The sequence below is a fragment of the Fringilla coelebs genome, assembly GCF_963513975.1.
Source record: "Fringilla coelebs genome assembly, chromosome: 4".
NCBI classification, from domain to species: Eukaryota; Metazoa; Chordata; class Aves; order Passeriformes; family Fringillidae; genus Fringilla; species Fringilla coelebs.
In genome coordinates, this window is record NC_140032.1 from 56,809,999 (window position 1) to 56,826,119 (window position 16,121).

General features: G+C 39.9%; 1 protein-coding gene across 5 annotated transcripts in view; it reads left to right on the top strand.

Annotated features, from left to right (window-relative positions):
- Positions 1–16,121, top strand: part of PTPN13 (protein tyrosine phosphatase non-receptor type 13) — a 112,078-nt gene that overhangs the window by 70,983 nt on the left and 24,974 nt on the right. For all 5 annotated transcript variants that reach the window (XM_084205011.1, XM_084205013.1, XM_084205014.1 and 2 more), the window contains 14 exons: positions 1,300–1,519; positions 2,476–2,550; positions 2,660–2,834; positions 3,045–3,198; positions 3,332–3,470; positions 3,895–4,047; positions 5,372–5,554; positions 6,524–6,686; positions 9,850–10,273; positions 10,441–10,538; positions 12,356–12,412; positions 13,739–13,831; positions 15,117–15,224; positions 15,907–16,038. In XM_084205011.1, coding sequence (XP_084061137.1) covers positions 1,300–1,519; positions 2,476–2,550; positions 2,660–2,834; positions 3,045–3,198; positions 3,332–3,470; positions 3,895–4,047; positions 5,372–5,554; positions 6,524–6,686; positions 9,850–10,273; positions 10,441–10,538; positions 12,356–12,412; positions 13,739–13,831; positions 15,117–15,224; positions 15,907–16,038 — 2,174 coding nt within the window. The remainder of the gene's footprint in view (positions 1–1,299; positions 1,520–2,475; positions 2,551–2,659; positions 2,835–3,044; positions 3,199–3,331; positions 3,471–3,894; positions 4,048–5,371; positions 5,555–6,523; positions 6,687–9,849; positions 10,274–10,440; positions 10,539–12,355; positions 12,413–13,738; positions 13,832–15,116; positions 15,225–15,906; positions 16,039–16,121) is intronic.

Sequence of the window (16,121 nt, forward strand, 5' to 3'; positions counted from 1 at the left end):
GCGCACAATTGCTCTCTATTTTTGTATATTTCTAAACCTGACTGCAATGATACGCAGTCTTTTAAACATTTTCTTTGCTTTTGTATGTTTTTCATTACTCAGTTTCAGTGCTATGCTTAACACTCAGTCCAGAATTGCAAAAAAATTGACTATTTCATGAAAGCCACCTTAGTTTCCCCTGTCCATTTTTGTTTAAGAATTGCCTCTGTATAGTTTATGTTAACAGGGAGAACATTGCTTTTTCTTGGTTTAGGATTTCTAGAGAAGGCACAATTGATTTTTGTTTAGTTTGGGGTTTGAAGGTGTTTTTCTGTATGTGTGAGACAGAGAGAAGGGGAGTGGAAGTTGGTGGGGTTTTTTGGGGAGATTTTTTTTTTCTTTTTGTTTCTCACTTGTTCACATTTCCTAACTAGGTATTTTATTTTTCAAATAAAAAATGGCTTTTGTTTACCCAGACAGGGTGTGAATTTCTTTCCATATGTAAAGAATGAGACTGATAGTATGTTTGGGATCAATTCTTGCAGAAATTAAATTGCAGACATGTTGCTGTGTTGTTTTTTTGTTTAATAGTGATACATTTTTTGTTTGTTTTTCTCATTTTTCCTTCAGAATATAAATTTAGACTCTTAATTTAGTAATTGGGGTGACTGTATATCAGCCAGGCCATTCTTGGGAATTGAAAAAAAAGGGACTATTTTCAGCAAAATAAGATTATGGAAAGATTAGTGTATGATATTTAGAATACTTTAGTATATAGGATGTTATGACATAAACATTTTTCTGTAAATATTTCAAGCTGTACTACTTCTCAGGAGAAATCAGGGAATAAATAGCAGGCCCATGCAAGCAGAAAGTGTTGAAGCAATATTTACTTAGAGAAAGTACACTATTATGTCAATTTTTTCTTTAATGGCATGTTTTTGAGCATGCCTTTTTCACAGTCCCCACATGAACGCAGAAATTAAGACATTTGCAAAGCATTAATACTTCTCTTCTTCTTGTGCATCTACTAATTTTGCAGTGATTCACTGGGTTTGTAGTGCTGACTATTTTTTCAGACTGCAGCTGAGCCTTTCTTTTCATGTGAGTAAATGAGGAAGTTCTGCAGGCAGCTGCAGAAACCTGGTGTGTTATTTTCTGCAGTGATGGATTTCTGCACAGAGGCAACCTCCTGGCTGCCAAATAAATGTGTTCAAGGTAGCATTTGCTGCTCTGTGTTCCCACCTGGGGATGTGCTTCAAGCAGCAGAATGTCTTAGGCATACCTGCTGATGTGTCATCCCCTCTGACCTTCCTGCAGGCAGCATGAAGCACCATTTGAAGGCAAGCTAATAAGTCAAGAGGTGATGCTGAAGCGGCAGGAAGAAGAAATGATGCAACTGCAAGCTAGGATGGCTCTGAGGCAGTCCCGGCCTAACCTCTACCCAGGGGATGCAATTAGATCCTCCATGCTTGACATCACCAGAGACCCACTGAGGGAAATAGCCCTGGAAACAGCCATGACACAAAGGAAACTGAGGGTAATGCCCTGAGCTCAGGTGAACTCTTGTTTTCATTGAAACACGGCGGTGTCTTGACTGAAACTCTCTTATGTGGGATTCATAAACCGGGTCCTGTAATAAACAGGCATCAGGAGATGAAACACCAGGTGTGTGGTGTTGGCCTAGTTTCACAGGGTAAAACTTCTGAGATTTTGTGGCATTAGTGGCTACAGAGCCTGAAGTGGCATCGAGAGATGCTAAAACAGACAGCAAGGCTCGACAATTGCATCAATTAAACTGTATAGCATCCTAACAAAGGTAAGGCGTAGGTTTTCTCCTCTGTTCTGTGGTGTTTTCAGCCCCACTTCATTTGCATTTCTCTTCATGGAATGTGGATGTGCCCTGCCAGCATCAGGTTATTAAATGAACAAGCTGGGAAGGTAAAGAGAGAGAGCATTCATTTGGCTCCTAAGTTCACCCTGTGCAAATCCCCTTTGCTTTCCCAGCTGTCTTGGTATGTGGATGAAATAGGGAATTACACACAAAGAGGGAGACAGAGGTATATAGGTATATTTACTGAGGTAAACAGAGTGTCTGATGTGTGAAATAGATGATGGCTTGATGCCCTCTGCTGCTGCTTTCCATGAACTGGATATTTTTAATTTTTTTAAGTAAGAATGGGAAAACTTGCAGCAAGACTCAGGAACTGGTGGCCCTAATGCAGGGTAATAACTCCTGTATCTGTCTCCAGTCCATCACATTAAGATGAGTTAGCTCATGTAGGCTTTAACTAACCATGTTGGTTTCCCTCTCTGTCCCCCACCCTTAAGAGGTGTTTGTGAAGATGTTTTGCATACAATACAGACTAGGTGGCAGGCAATTGCCAAATTTTAGCCTATGTTCCCTCTTTTGCATTTGCAGGGTGGGAGTTAACTGTGCCCCACCCTGTTGTCCCAGCAGGACAATGTTCATTCATGCTCTTTTGTGATTTGCAGAATTTCTTTGGCCCAGAGTTTGTGAAAATGACGATTGAGCCATTCATCTCCTTGGATCTGCCAAAGTCTATCCTGGTAAGAAAGGGGCTGATGAGCCATCTGTGGCAGGGGAAGTGTGTTAAACCAACAAATGTATTTTTATCACAAGTGTGAATGTTGAGAGATTTCATTTCACAAAATGCAGACCAAGAAAGGCAAGAGTGATGACACCAGGAGAAAAGTAAATGTGATGCTTCTGAGTGGGCAGAAGCTGGAGCTGACCTGTGATACCAAAACGATATGTAAAGATGTCTTTGATATGGTTGTTGCCCATATTGGCTTGGTGGAGCATCACTTCTTTGGATTGGCTACTTTAAGAGGTAAGAATAACTGCTAAATTATTTCTTCTGCTCTTATTCAATATTCCCTTTAAGAGATATTGTGCTTATTAAGTCGTTGTTAGTCAATGGAAGACTTCTCTTTTCAATGCCCAGTTTCAGAGTTATAAATCTGGTCTTTATCCTCCATCTGGTGCAAATACTTGGTTCTCATGCTTTTAACCTTGTGCTTCTCTTTGTTCTTTGTGGCAGACAATGAGTTTTTCTTTGTGGATCCTGACATAAAGCTAAGTAAAGTAGCTCCAGAAGGATGGAAAGAAGAACCAAAGAAGAAGAACAAGCCTCCTGTCAACTTCACTCTGTTTTTTCGCATAAAGTTTTTCGTGGATGATGTCAGTCTCATACAGTGAGTGTATGAAATTTTTTATAGCCCCTTAGGCCCTAAATTTATGGACAGAAATTGAGTATTAATCTGTCCTGGAGTACCAAAGGTGGTGTGTGGGTTTGTTTCATGGTTTTGTTCTGTGTTCCTGTTCTAGGCACACGCTGACATGTCACCAGTACTACCTGCAGTTGAGGAAGGACATCCTAGAAGACAGGATGCACTGTGATGATGAGACAGCCTTATTATTAGCATCCCTAGCTCTCCAAGCTGAGTATGGAGATTACCAGGCAGAGGTACATCATCATTTTCACCTTTGATCTTGTTGCTTCATTAAAGACTGGACTATGCTCTGCCACACGTGCTCTGCAGCTCTGCCCCACACTGGAAGCTCAGCTGAAATGCTCTTGGCAGGTTCTACTGTGAGCAGGTCTTGCTAAAGTCTAACACAGTTAGTTGCAGAATTCAGTGCAAGATCTGTGTGTTAAAGCCTTTTTTTTCCCAGTGGAACTAGAGTCACACTTGAATATGGAGAAACTGATATAAAATTAGGCTATGGGTCAAGATGGAGATTGTGGTTCCCTCCCCTTACTCATAATCTTATGATTCTCTGAGTTGTAATGTACAGTTGTTTGTAAAAATGAGTGTTTGGGCTTCAGATGTGCTCATAGGGTATGGAGGTATGTGGAGGTGCCATCACTAAAATGTTTTGTGTTGCAGGTGCACGGCTTGTCCTATTTCAGACTAGAACACTATGTCCCAGCAAGAGTGATGGAGAAACTGGATCTGTCCTACATCAAGGAAGAGCTGCCAAAACTGCACAGCACTTACGTGGGTGCCTCTGAAAAAGAGACAGAGCTAGAATTTCTGAAGGTAAGTGGGCAGCAGTTAGCTTCCTTCAGCTGTGGCTTAAAAATTCCCTTGTTGGAATGTGGGTGCATGGACTTCAAGTGAAAGCACACAAGTAAAACAACTGAGGCTCTGAATAACACTGAAAGGAAGAAAGCTGAAAAGATTTTTGTCAAAAGGACACATCATAACAAGCCAAAATTGTAACAGATGGGAAGTTCTCTCTCTTTTTTCCAGTCAGTAGTCTTAGCTCAAGCTAGCTAAAAGCAACTACTGATCCTCTGTTTGCTCTAAAGGAAGCAGTGTTTATGAGGCAGCACATCCTGTATTCCCCATGTCTTTTTGTTTATGTAGAGGGGAAGAAGCTTGTAAATTACGAAAAGATTTGTTACAGCTAGTACTTTGTGTGATCCTTGGTATGAAGCAAGCCAGAAGTACTGCCAAGGGGAATTCTTTGTGCAGGTTCTATGTAAGATGATAGGAAAGCCATTATCCACAGATATATTTGGATTATTCTAAAGGGACCCACTGAGAAATCTAATTATGGTGTTTGTTCGTGGGATAATAATCAGGTTCTCCCTTGATCAAAATGATTTCAGGGAGCGAAGGATTGCTGTTGAAACACCAAATAATCATTGCACTGTAGTTCCACAGCCACACTACAGTTCCATCATCTCTGAGTATGTGATGGAAGAGGCCCTCAACTGACTTTGTCCATTCCAAGTCTGTTGCTCGTTTTATAGAGTGTTCTTGTTACTTAGCCACAGAGAACAAAGCAGGGGACATGATCCTGGCTAAAACCTAGCCTGGCAGGGGGTGTGGTGGGGCCAGCAGTTAGATTCCCTTGTTTGATTAATTCTATCATTCTCTTACACCAGTACTGAAGAGACAACAGGGGTGAATAAGTGGGAGTGCAAAGTGCATATAGTACCTTAATATGGTCACAGAATTGCAGCGTTAATTCTGCTGTAAAAAATATGTGAAGAACAAGTGCATCTGTCTAGTTTCAGTTCCTTGCTAACAACTGCTTTGTGCAAGTTTGATTTACTCACATGTGTTCTCTGTTTGTGCTTTCCCTTAATAAACATTGGGTTCATTTGCTGTAGTCTGGCAGGTCAAGAGGTACCACCAAGTCTTAAAACCCTCAGCTGATGTGTGTCTGTAATAATAGCTGTAAGCTATAAGTGGAATCACCAGGCAAAAACAATTATTTTTGCTAAAATCCATAAATTTATATGCACACTTGGGAACATTTATAGGGAGATATATAATATTCATATAGTGCTATGGAAGCTTGTAATGGTCCTAATTCGTACTCACAGAAGTTTCATTGCATTGATCTGTGCAGTTGTGTCAGAGGCTCACAGAATATGGGGTTCACCTTCATCACGTGCTGCCTGAGAAGAGATCCCAAACAGGAATCCTTCTGGGAGTGTGCTGCAAAGGAGTTGTCATTTTTGAAGTTCACAATGGTGCCCGTACACCTGTGCTGCGCTTCCCGTGGAGAGAGACAAAGAAAATATCCTTTAGTGTGAGTTGCTCTCTTTTCCTCTGTGTGTACACATCTGTGTCTCCAGTCACTGAGTTTTTTGTTGGTTATTTTTGCAAATTAAGCTGCTGCTTTACAGCATAGTCTGACTGTGTTTTGTGTGGCTGTCATATTATGGTTCATGTTTTAAAGGTTTTATTATTTTCCTTAGCTTGCATGGACAGGCAAAGTAAAGGAGTACCAGACTGAGAATCCTGCATTAGAGGAGTGGGTACAGGCAAATGCCAGCACTCAGTATAATTAGGAGATGCACTTATGTTGCTTTCAAGTTATATTTCCAAGAGTAGTTAAGTTAAATGATAAAAGATAACAGGCTGACACTTGATCTGGACACCACCAGCCAACCTGAGTGGGTGCACCGTAATCTGGTGATCATGTGTCAGTTTTTAATGAAGCATTGAGCTTCAAATGCTTACCTTTATACAGGTACTGAAAACAGCACTTCTAGTTCTGTCTGATACCTTATTGAAAAGCTACAGCCTGTTTCATCTGTGAGATGGGGTTTTAACTAGAATGGATAAATTCAAGTTTAAAAATTACTGAAAAGAAAAGTTCAAGACCTGGAACATTAACTGAGAGATTTGGTAATTAGATCAGCATTTAGTTATTTTTCTCTTAAATGGCAGCATCCCTTGTGACTTCCTTGGGTGTTTGAAAATCCCATCTTGCAAAATGTAATAGTTCTGGTTGTCATTTCTCAGCACTAACAGTAACAGAGACAGATTAAATAATAATAAAGCACCTTCTCATCTAGCCCAGGAGTAGCTTTAAAGAGCTACTTTATAAATCTCACATTACCTTTGACTCCTATTTTAATAGAAATCTCTCTCATCAGTGCTTTTTGCTTCAGGAAAGTTTGAATGCTGTAACTGTGCACAAGCAAACACAGAATTCTTTGTAGGCTAAAAGGAATAATTTTTCTTCGACTTTTTTTCTTTCTCCATTGTGTAGAAGAAGAAAATAACTTTGCAGAACACATCAGATGGCATCAAGCATGCCTTTCAGACTGACAATAGTAAGACTTGCCAGTACCTTTTGCATCTCTGCTCTTCCCAGCATAAGTTCCAGCTACAGATGAGAACCAGACAGAGCAACCAAGACACTCAGGACATTGGTAAGGGCTGTGATGCTGTGTTAGTTTGTATTAGTGATCTGTGTGAATTTTTGTAAGAAGGAAAACTGAACTGCAGCTTCAGTAATTGTGCTGAATGCTGTGTATGTGTAGATCTACATTTGGAGGGTTTATACTCTGAGGAAACTCTACTAGCTAAGCTTGTTTAGATTTTGTTTAAGGGGTGGGAAAGCAGTTAGGAGAACACAGAAAAGCTGGCACACAGCAACTCCTCTAAACTAAAAGGAATATAAAAACAGGTCACTAATAGTACTTCCCTCTTTAATTAAAGGCTTTTGCCTTTTGTTTCAAAAGTATCTTGAAAGTATTTCAATAACGGGACTTTTACCTTTTGCTTAATGTTTGATAATGTGGAATTAATGTTGTGATCATGGGAGTGCAGGTAAAGTAGGGGACATTCCATGATGCTCCATCTTTAAGCTTTGGGTACAGCTGTCTTTATTTTGCTTAATCTTGGGTGGACCTGGTAAGGAACAACATGGATACTAATCTTTCCTTCATAATTCCCATTTCCTTCATAACTTGTGTGCATAACAGAAAAATGTAAAGGCATTCTTTTTAGATTGAAAATATTAATTGGATAATGTAATCAGTGAAAAAAATCCTCTGCATGAATTTCTTCACTGTTTGGAGTTCACTTGGCTAACTGGCCTTCAGTGTGGTCTGGAAGTGCTGTTTTGGTCAGTCTGCCTGCTCATGCTTTCTTTGTTCCTGTTATCTGTCTGCATTCCAGTTGCTGTTAATCCAGACTTCCACCAGTGTAGCTGGGATGAAGTTTGACCACATTGCTATGGACATTGTGATCTCTAGTTTAAAATAAAAAGAAAAGAGGAGGGGTGGGAGTAGAAAAAGGCATGTGGCAACTATCCAGCCTTTTTTCTGTTCTGTTGGGCTCAGCTGACTTCAGGCAAAGAAATAAGACCAAGTGACTCAAAGCCTTTTTACTGTTCTCTGATTTAGGGTTTGCTTATCCTGAATTTTAGAGAAAAGCAATACAGGAAAGGCTTTCTTGGCTGGGCAAACTTGGTTGCTCTTAATAGATGGAGAATGTATTGTGCTGCAGGAGTCTGGAAAACAATAGTTTGCTTCTGTACAGTGCAGATCACTTGGAAATCAGAGGTCCCAGATTCCACCAATCCCTTGTAATCAGAAGCAAACAAAGCAGCATTATGGTTAACTCCAGCACATGGAGTTAACCATAATGCTGATTATTAAAAGTAAAAACAAATAAAGCAAAAAAATTGCTGTTGTCGTAGCTTTGCTAAATCTAAATCGAACCCTTAATATGTCAGTAAAAACTGGTAGTTGGAAGCACTCAGCAAAATAGTAAAGAAAAGGACATATATAACAGTAAAGAAAAGGGCATTCTGGATTCCAGAAAGGGCATATGGAAAAACAAATAAAAAGAAGTGAGGGTTAAGTCAGCCTTAGAGATGATGAGTTTTGAGCACATGAGAATTCTCAGTTTTGGGATTGGCAGAAGGTTTGAAAAGCCTAATGCCTATATAATATAGTTAATGGTGTGAAAGTATTAATCTGAAATCCATAGAAATTCTGTTTGATGTTCTCAGAGGGTAAATATGATGTCAAGAGAAGAGATCTCAGCACATTTTATTACGGTACTCTTCCCCATGATGGCAACACAGCAAGTGCAGCTGTCATTGATGCCTTCTGTCAGAGTCAGGAAATTGGGATTTGTGGATTTCTGGTCTGATTGGGCAAAATCATTCTGTAGCTTATCTAGTCTGGTGGCTGTGGCTATAAGAGGTGTGGGTAAGGAAGTGGTGGTTGTATTCTAATTCACCTGATGAAAGGACATAAAAACATACCTTCCACAACTAAATCGTCACCATCTCTATGCCTGTTACAGAGGAAGCTTGAGTTACTGTGGCAGTTAATTCCTGCCTGAGGTATTGGAGGCAGTAAAGTCTTTTGGAATGGTAGGACTGAGGCTGCATTTGTCAAATACACTCTTTTCTAAATGCCAGAGTATTTACCATTAAACCTAATGGGTGATATGTACCAAAAAAGTATCATTTTCCCTTTGACTTATAGTGCAGCTTCCTAAAGCAGCTTGTATATAGGATTAAAACCCCCCCACTGGTTAACCCTAAATCAGAAATATATATGCAGTTGAGGATTGCTTTTCCTGAGACTTCCCTGTGAACTGACTCCAAGACATCAGTGAAGTTTATGAAGGGTCCAGGTGGCCTGATTTCCTTTAAAGTCTCTAAAGAGCCAACAAGTTGCCACAGCTTATCAGGCTTCTGTGTGAGAGCCAAGCCACAGCCTGCTAGCCTTAGGAGGCAGTTAAGGTAATAGAAAGGAGCCCTGCTCAGCTTTGCTGCGAATTAAGAGGGGTTTAGACTAAGATGTATTATCATGAATTTGCTTTCAGCTAAGAACAGCCGCTCAGACAGTTCCCACGACTCAGCTGACAGTAATTTAATTACAGCCCAGGACCTGTTTCTCACTGCTGCTTAAGGGAGTCCTTGCTAATGAGTCAAAAATGCTGGCAAACCCCTGTCAACACTTTCTGTTTCCTGCTAGGATGTTTGTGGCAGGGGAGGTCCTTAAGTGCACCTGAGTGGACGGTGCTCTGTAACTGGGCAGAGATGCTGCCAAGCCCTCATGGCCTTGCAGCTGTACTGTAAATGTGGAGGTGCTCAGGCAAAGAAAACTAAGCAATAGATGGACGGAAGGTTGGTAGCATCTGATAGTGTGTACATAAGGGAGACCTATTTGTTCAAATCCTGGAAAAGGTTTTTATGAGCAAATTAAAGGAAGATGCAGTGTTCCAGGTCACTTGGCTTGAGGATATTATTTGTTTTGCAGAAGGAGATGATGTGTCTGTGTATAAGGCACAGCAGCCTGAGAGGGAATATGAGTCCCCATGCTAATAAGAGAATAAATATTCTGTGATTTTGGGCTTCAGCTTAGTGCAGTGTCGTGAACTCCAAACTGTGCTTCCTGAGCAAACCCCATGGTGGGTGATTATATATCTCTGCTAAGCATCTTGAGAAAATACATTTTGTGTGAGTTGGTTGTTTGAAAAGCATGCTTTGCACAAGGTGGCCACACTAGCTCTACCGAATAACTAATTGTTTGGGTTTTGTTGGTTTGTTGTTTTTTTAAATTTCCACAGAAAGAGCTTCATTTAGGAGCCTGAACCTTCATGCAGATTCTGTCAAAGGCTTCAACATGGGCCGAGCCATCAGCACTGGCAGCCTGGCCAGCAGCACTCTGAACAGACTCGCTGTCCGACCCCTGTCTGTCCAGGCAGAGATCCTAAAGAGACTGTCCTGCTCTGAGCTCTCACTCTTCCAGCCACTTCCTGGCTCTGCAAGGGACAAGAACGAGAAGAGTCCATGGGAGGAAAGACCCAGAGTTATGAGCAAGTCATTTCACGATCTGAGTCAGAGTCACATCTCTGTTTACCCCCCAAGGAAGAATGTTATTACTGCTTTGGACTCTTCCCCCAAAAAAATAGAAGATATAATGGGAAGGGTCTTTCAGCAAATGCCAAAATTTGATACTGGATCAGCAACGGGAGCATTAAAACCGAGCAAGTAAGAGTCTCTCTGACCACCCTGCAGTATCTTTGTGTACAGTCAATGTACATTTTGCATCAGTTTTGATTTATTATTCATGCCATTATTTTATTACATTGATCCTTCCCTCTCCCAACTTCCTCTTCCCTCTGTCTGGTTCCCCTTCTCTCCTTCTCCCCTTTAAGTTCAAAATCTCATGCAGGTTTAAGTAGAAGCCCTGAAAGAAAGAAAAATGAATCAGACTCATCATCCATTGAAGATACCGGTCAAGCCTATGTTGTAGGTCAGCATGCAAAAAATAATATTACTGTATTTACTAACAAACTTCTAAAATTGTTTGGGGTGTAATGCTTTGATATATTTATTAACTGATGGTAATATTTTGATTTGAAAGTGGGAGCAGAGTATCAGCTGTTAAAGCAATCCAGGCCATTATTGCAGTGAATCCAAACAAATCCTCCTTTGGTCGGCTCCAGTCTGTGCACAGGGGTGTAAAGTAAAAGCTGTAGCAGAAAACAGCTTTCAGGTTATCACTTCAGGGTGCCATTGGGTTGTATGGATCTTTTAATAATTTGCTAGTCTTCACAGTCTGTTTGTGAAGGCTGAACTTCTTTAGTGTTTTCTTTGGAAAGGATGTAGGGAGTGTTTTTTTGGAATTGACTGTTCTGCATCAGCTGGGTATTGACCAGTGCCTCTGTGCAGTACCTCCACACTTTGGAGTTTTTTCTTCTATTTTTGGGGGTTTTTTCAGATGTAATAAATTAGTTAAATATGTTTTTTGCAGTACACTGGGTGTTTTACAAAAGCACTTTTGTAGTGAGGTAAGCCAGATGCATTTACTCCATTTTCTTGGCAAGGATTGGAGTTCACACAAGTAGTCTTACTATTAACTAAAAGAGAGAGCTCACATTAAAAAAACCCCAAACATTCAGAGCAGCTAAATAGACTTAAACTAACATTGGGTTATTAAAAGTGAATGTTTAATATCTGTTTGTTACTAGTTTCTGGTTCTTGAAGGTTCCCTGTTATAGCAATAGAAACTACAACTAGAATATTTGCAGCCTTAGCTGCTGGTTAGCTTTCCTGTAGTTACAGGACATCAGAAAAAGTGGAAGATGGTTACGTTTTTGGGGATGGGGTCATTATAAACAAACTTTAAAAAGGCAAACAAAGCAGTATATGACATCCCTGTCTGCCCCCAGTGCATGTGGAACCAGGACTGACTTGGGAATGATGCATTTTCAGTGCTGAGAGCATAAATGCTGAGCAGTGAGATGAGGTGTGCAGGTTCTGTAGTGACTGATTGCAGCCATTTACTCTGTAGCTTAAGTTTTGTGATTAATACGATCATGTGCTTGCCCATAATCTTGTGGGCAGCAGAAGGTTCTGGTGAGGGTCTTAGCCACATGTCAGAAAGTCCTGCTGAATCACACTGCCTGTGCTGAGGGACATAGGTTCTTTGCATGGTGAAACACATCAGGTGCAACTTTGGGGGTTCATAGGTTTGGAGAAGGCCAGGGTTGCCTTTTTAAGAAGCTTGAATTTTCTTCCCTCATTTACTTTCATATATTGGTAAATTTATTATTTTATCCTTTTTAAAGTAGGGCCACATTTGCTTGGCTCTGTTAATTTCAAAGAAAACATGATTCTACATGCAAACGATTTTAAGTAGAAGTAGTTCAAATTGCTTGTTACTGCAGCAGCTTATTTGTTCCTTTACAAAATCTTACAAGAGTCCTGGTGTGTTGGTTTATTAGGTTCAGCATGTTCAATATCCAGCATTGTTAGAAAATTTTGACTTCATTGCTCAAGATCCATTACTTTTATCTGAAGTTAAGCATGGTCATAAAGGCCAAACCTCTGTCCTTCCTTTAATTCACTGCCTTTGCATGAGCTACCATCTATCTGAGCCTTGAACTGGAGTACATGAGTAATTTGGATTTGCTAACACAAAGCTAGTTTTTATTCATTTTTAAAAGAAGTAGTTTGATATTGTAAATGAGCTCATGGGAACTAGTGTAAAGACTGAAATAATTCTTGGTAGCTTTTGTATTTAAAACAAATTGATAGCAGTGTCTAATACTTCCATGCATGTCACAGGTGTTAGCATGAATACTTCAGAAAATCTTCTGTCATCAGCAGCACTAAAAGAGAGTGGTAAGTTGATAAGTAATTAATTCAGTCAGTTTGTCACTTGCAAATGTTTCACTGTTCCACCTGTCCTGTGCCTTTGGTATTCTTGAGTGTGTCTGCCAGTTAGCTAGATAGGACCTTTTCCTAGTATTTCCCTTCCTAGTATTTATTTTGGATTGCTTCTTGGGGGAGGTTTAGACATCTGTGTGTAATATTTTTCAGATATGAATAGTGTCTTGAAGGGTGGAGCACTTGAAGAGTGCTCTTTCCTACCAGAATCATGCTCTTGAAAGCTCATTTCCCTTACTTAGGAGGTTACTGCTTCTGTGTTTTCTTTTTAGTTCTTTCACTCTTCAGGCTTGATGTGGTTTTGAGGGAGGAAAAAGCTCCTTTTCAGGGTGATGTGCAGTCTGCTGCAGTCTCCTGCATCACTTGTTCTGTGCTTGTACCAGTGTGTGGATGGAGCTCATTGGTTTCTGCAGCTGTGGATTGCCTTTTCCACTTAGGGCAAAAGTATCCCAGGCACTCCTGGACCAAGTGAATGTCTTCTCTAGGAAGCGAATCCCTAAGTTCAGACTTGCAGTATATTTGGGTTTCCTGAAGTTTCAGGAGATTGTGCTTGTTTATTTGTTTGTATTTTGTTTTGTTTGTTTGTCTGGTGGGGTTTTTTGGTTGGTGTTTGTTTGTGGGGCTTTTTTTTTCTTCATCAAATTATTCTCCTTGGGTCTCTTAAATGCCTGGGTCTGCTTCAGCCTGATGGGAAACCTCAGGAGTCAGAGTTGTATTGTGAAGATGCTCAAATTTTAGAGGTGGAACAGCAGCCTGTAGAGTTGCAAATGAGGAAGTAAATTGAAGCAAGAGAAGTTTTAGTAGATGTTTCTAATTTTGGTTGCTTTTTAATGAAGAGACACCATTAAGAGAACTCATTGAGTAACCTTTCAGTAATTCCATATTATGACCCTCAGTTTCAGTTTTACCAATGTGTTTGCATCCTCCCTACCTCTGAGCAGAGCACATAAACACAGATCTAAACATCTTCCTGAATTGGGACTAATGAAATTGAAGATTCTAGGACTCAATTATGTTGTCCCTCCACAAGACTGTGCCAGCTGCTTTTCTTAGGAGGAATAAAAGATTTTTAACTGCTGAAGATGGAAGTGGGTTAGAAGGGTTATTAGAGGTTTTTTTCTGTGTTTGGCCATGGCTTAGAAGATGAAAGTTGAACCAACTAGATCAAAACAGCTTTTCAAGTTATCAGACAAGTAATATTTTTTAATGGAAAAGAACTTTAAAGTAAACCTGAAGGGAAGTGTTGAGGTAGTGTCTGATCATGAGATGTTGGCTTTACAGTTGACTCTCTTCAAACAACACAGAACAGAGTTGCCACACCAGAGAGAGAGATCACTTTGGTGAGCTTGAAAAAGGATGAAAAGTTTGGCTTAGGTAAGTGGCTTTAAAATTGCTGTTGACATGTATTTCTAGAAGCTAAAAACAAAATAAAGTTTTCTGGTCTGTGTTTAAGCACTTATTGTAGAACTGAGCAAAGCAGTGCAGGCAGTAGCTGGATTTTGAAGGTTTTTGAAATGCAGTTTCTGTGATGTTAAGCAAGTCTGTTTTTCAGTTTTTCCATATAAGTGTAGGACAATATTAATATTGTGAACTAGTCATCCTTGAAGTTGGCCCTTTAAGTTTATCTTTGTGCTCAGTATAGAATTTTGTCTCTGTGGAATCTCACAGCTTTGAGCTGTGACAAGTGCTTTAAATGAATGCTTTTTTTAAAAAAAAAGACACACCAAAAGCATTATGTGCTAATTGTGGAGTGTTTTCCTTATTCCTGTAATATCAGAGGGAACACTGATTTGATGTTTAATGAGCCTGGGAGATGAGATATTTGCATTACATTCCTTCCTCTGCCACTGAGGTTTTTGCTTAAACCCACCTAATTTTTCCCTGTATGAGTAATGAAAAATTTGACGTCAGTGTTGTGCTTTAGGAAGACTCTCTAAAGTATCCTTAAGGACATTGTTCTGTCATTCAAAATCAGATTGGAGTGTAAATTTGAGAGGGGGAAAAAACCTACAAGAGAGTCATACTTAGTGTTTACACTGCACAGTAATGTATAAGTTAGGCAGAAAGGAAAAAAAACCATTAGAACCAATGTATTATTTCTCCTCTTTCTTCCCCATGCAATTTATGTTAGTTTGCTGTTTCAGCTGGAATGGAGAAGACCTGATATCTTCTACTTTTTTTTTCCCCCCTCTGGAACATTTGTCCTGGGTTTATGTGGTAGGATGAACAGAATTAGATTAGAAGCTTCAAAATAAAACAGGGACATTGAAAACTCAGATCTTAAGACCAGGGTCAAACTTCTATGTGAAACATCAAACAATGGAGAAAACCAGAAATTTTTATCTGCTCAGCAAATGTACATTTAATGTCATCTGTTTGTGTGTTTCTCTTGCCTGAGTTGTGTTCTGTAGCCTTTGCTGGAGTGTCCTGAACAGACAGACAGACAAAGTCTAAATCAATTGCTTAAAACAAGAGTATACAATAAAGCTTAAAAGCTTTGCTGTCTGTTTCCATGCAGATTTAAATTTGAGATGTCGGGGGTTTTTTACTTCACATTTATTAGAATGACTAAGTTTCTGTTTATTCTAGCAGATGGACTTGTGTTAAGTTACACAGTGATCACTGACATTTTTGCCTGTTTTGGGCCTTTTCTTCCTAGGCTTTCAAATAGTCGGTGGAGAGAAGACAGGGAAACTTGATCTGGGAATTTTTATTCATTCAGTTATTCCTGGAGGGCCAGCTGATTTGGAAGGGACTCTAAAACCAGGTGAATAGCATAAAATTCCATCTATGGCTCTGGGTATCACAGTTCCTTACAATGGTGACCTTCAGTCACCTTCCAGACAGTTTCTGAAAACTAGTGATGCTTCATTCTTATACTATGCAAAAACAACAATCTTACAAATCAATGTAAAAATGATAAAGCTTGAAGTAGCCGAAAGTTGAAGTTAGACATAAAGATAAGGGCTTTATTTTCCATTGTCTGTCTTGCAGATGCATTGTAATTTAAAGCTTTTAAAACTCAGTATCCCTACTTTAAGTTTTTAAAAAGTGAAATGGAATACTATAACCATAACTATAGTGGGGGGGAGAAGAAAAATGTATTTATTTTTTTCTTCTCATCTTAGTTTGTGTCTTAAACTGAACTGCATATTGCTCATTTAACTTCTGATTTCTGCATTTTCTTTTTTCTTTTACAGTAAAAGAAAGGGTAGAAATCAGAATATGTAAAGATTTGGCAGGTTTAAAAAGAGGAAATATAAGCAGGTTTTGTGGTGTGGTTTGGGGTTTGGCTTTTTTTTTTCATTATTGGAGTTGCCTATTCCAGCATCACTTGAAGTTTAGTAATTTTTAATCTGTGCATCGTGCAGAGGTTGTCAGACCCACATTGTCACTGATGGATAAAAATGTAGGTGTTGGGCTGTGTCTGAGCAACCCCTTTTGTGCAGGGCACCGCCTCATATCCATAAACAGCACGAGCCTGGAAGGCGTCAGCCAGCACGCAGCCTTGGAAATCCTGGAGAACGCTCCCGAGGATGTGACACTGGTCATTTCCCAGCCCAAGGACAAGCTGTCCAAAGGTAGGGATCTGCAGTCTGCCCTGTGAGCAGCCCCAGCTAGCTGGAATTGTGTTCAGGGACAGGAGGCAGAGGGGTCTGTGAGG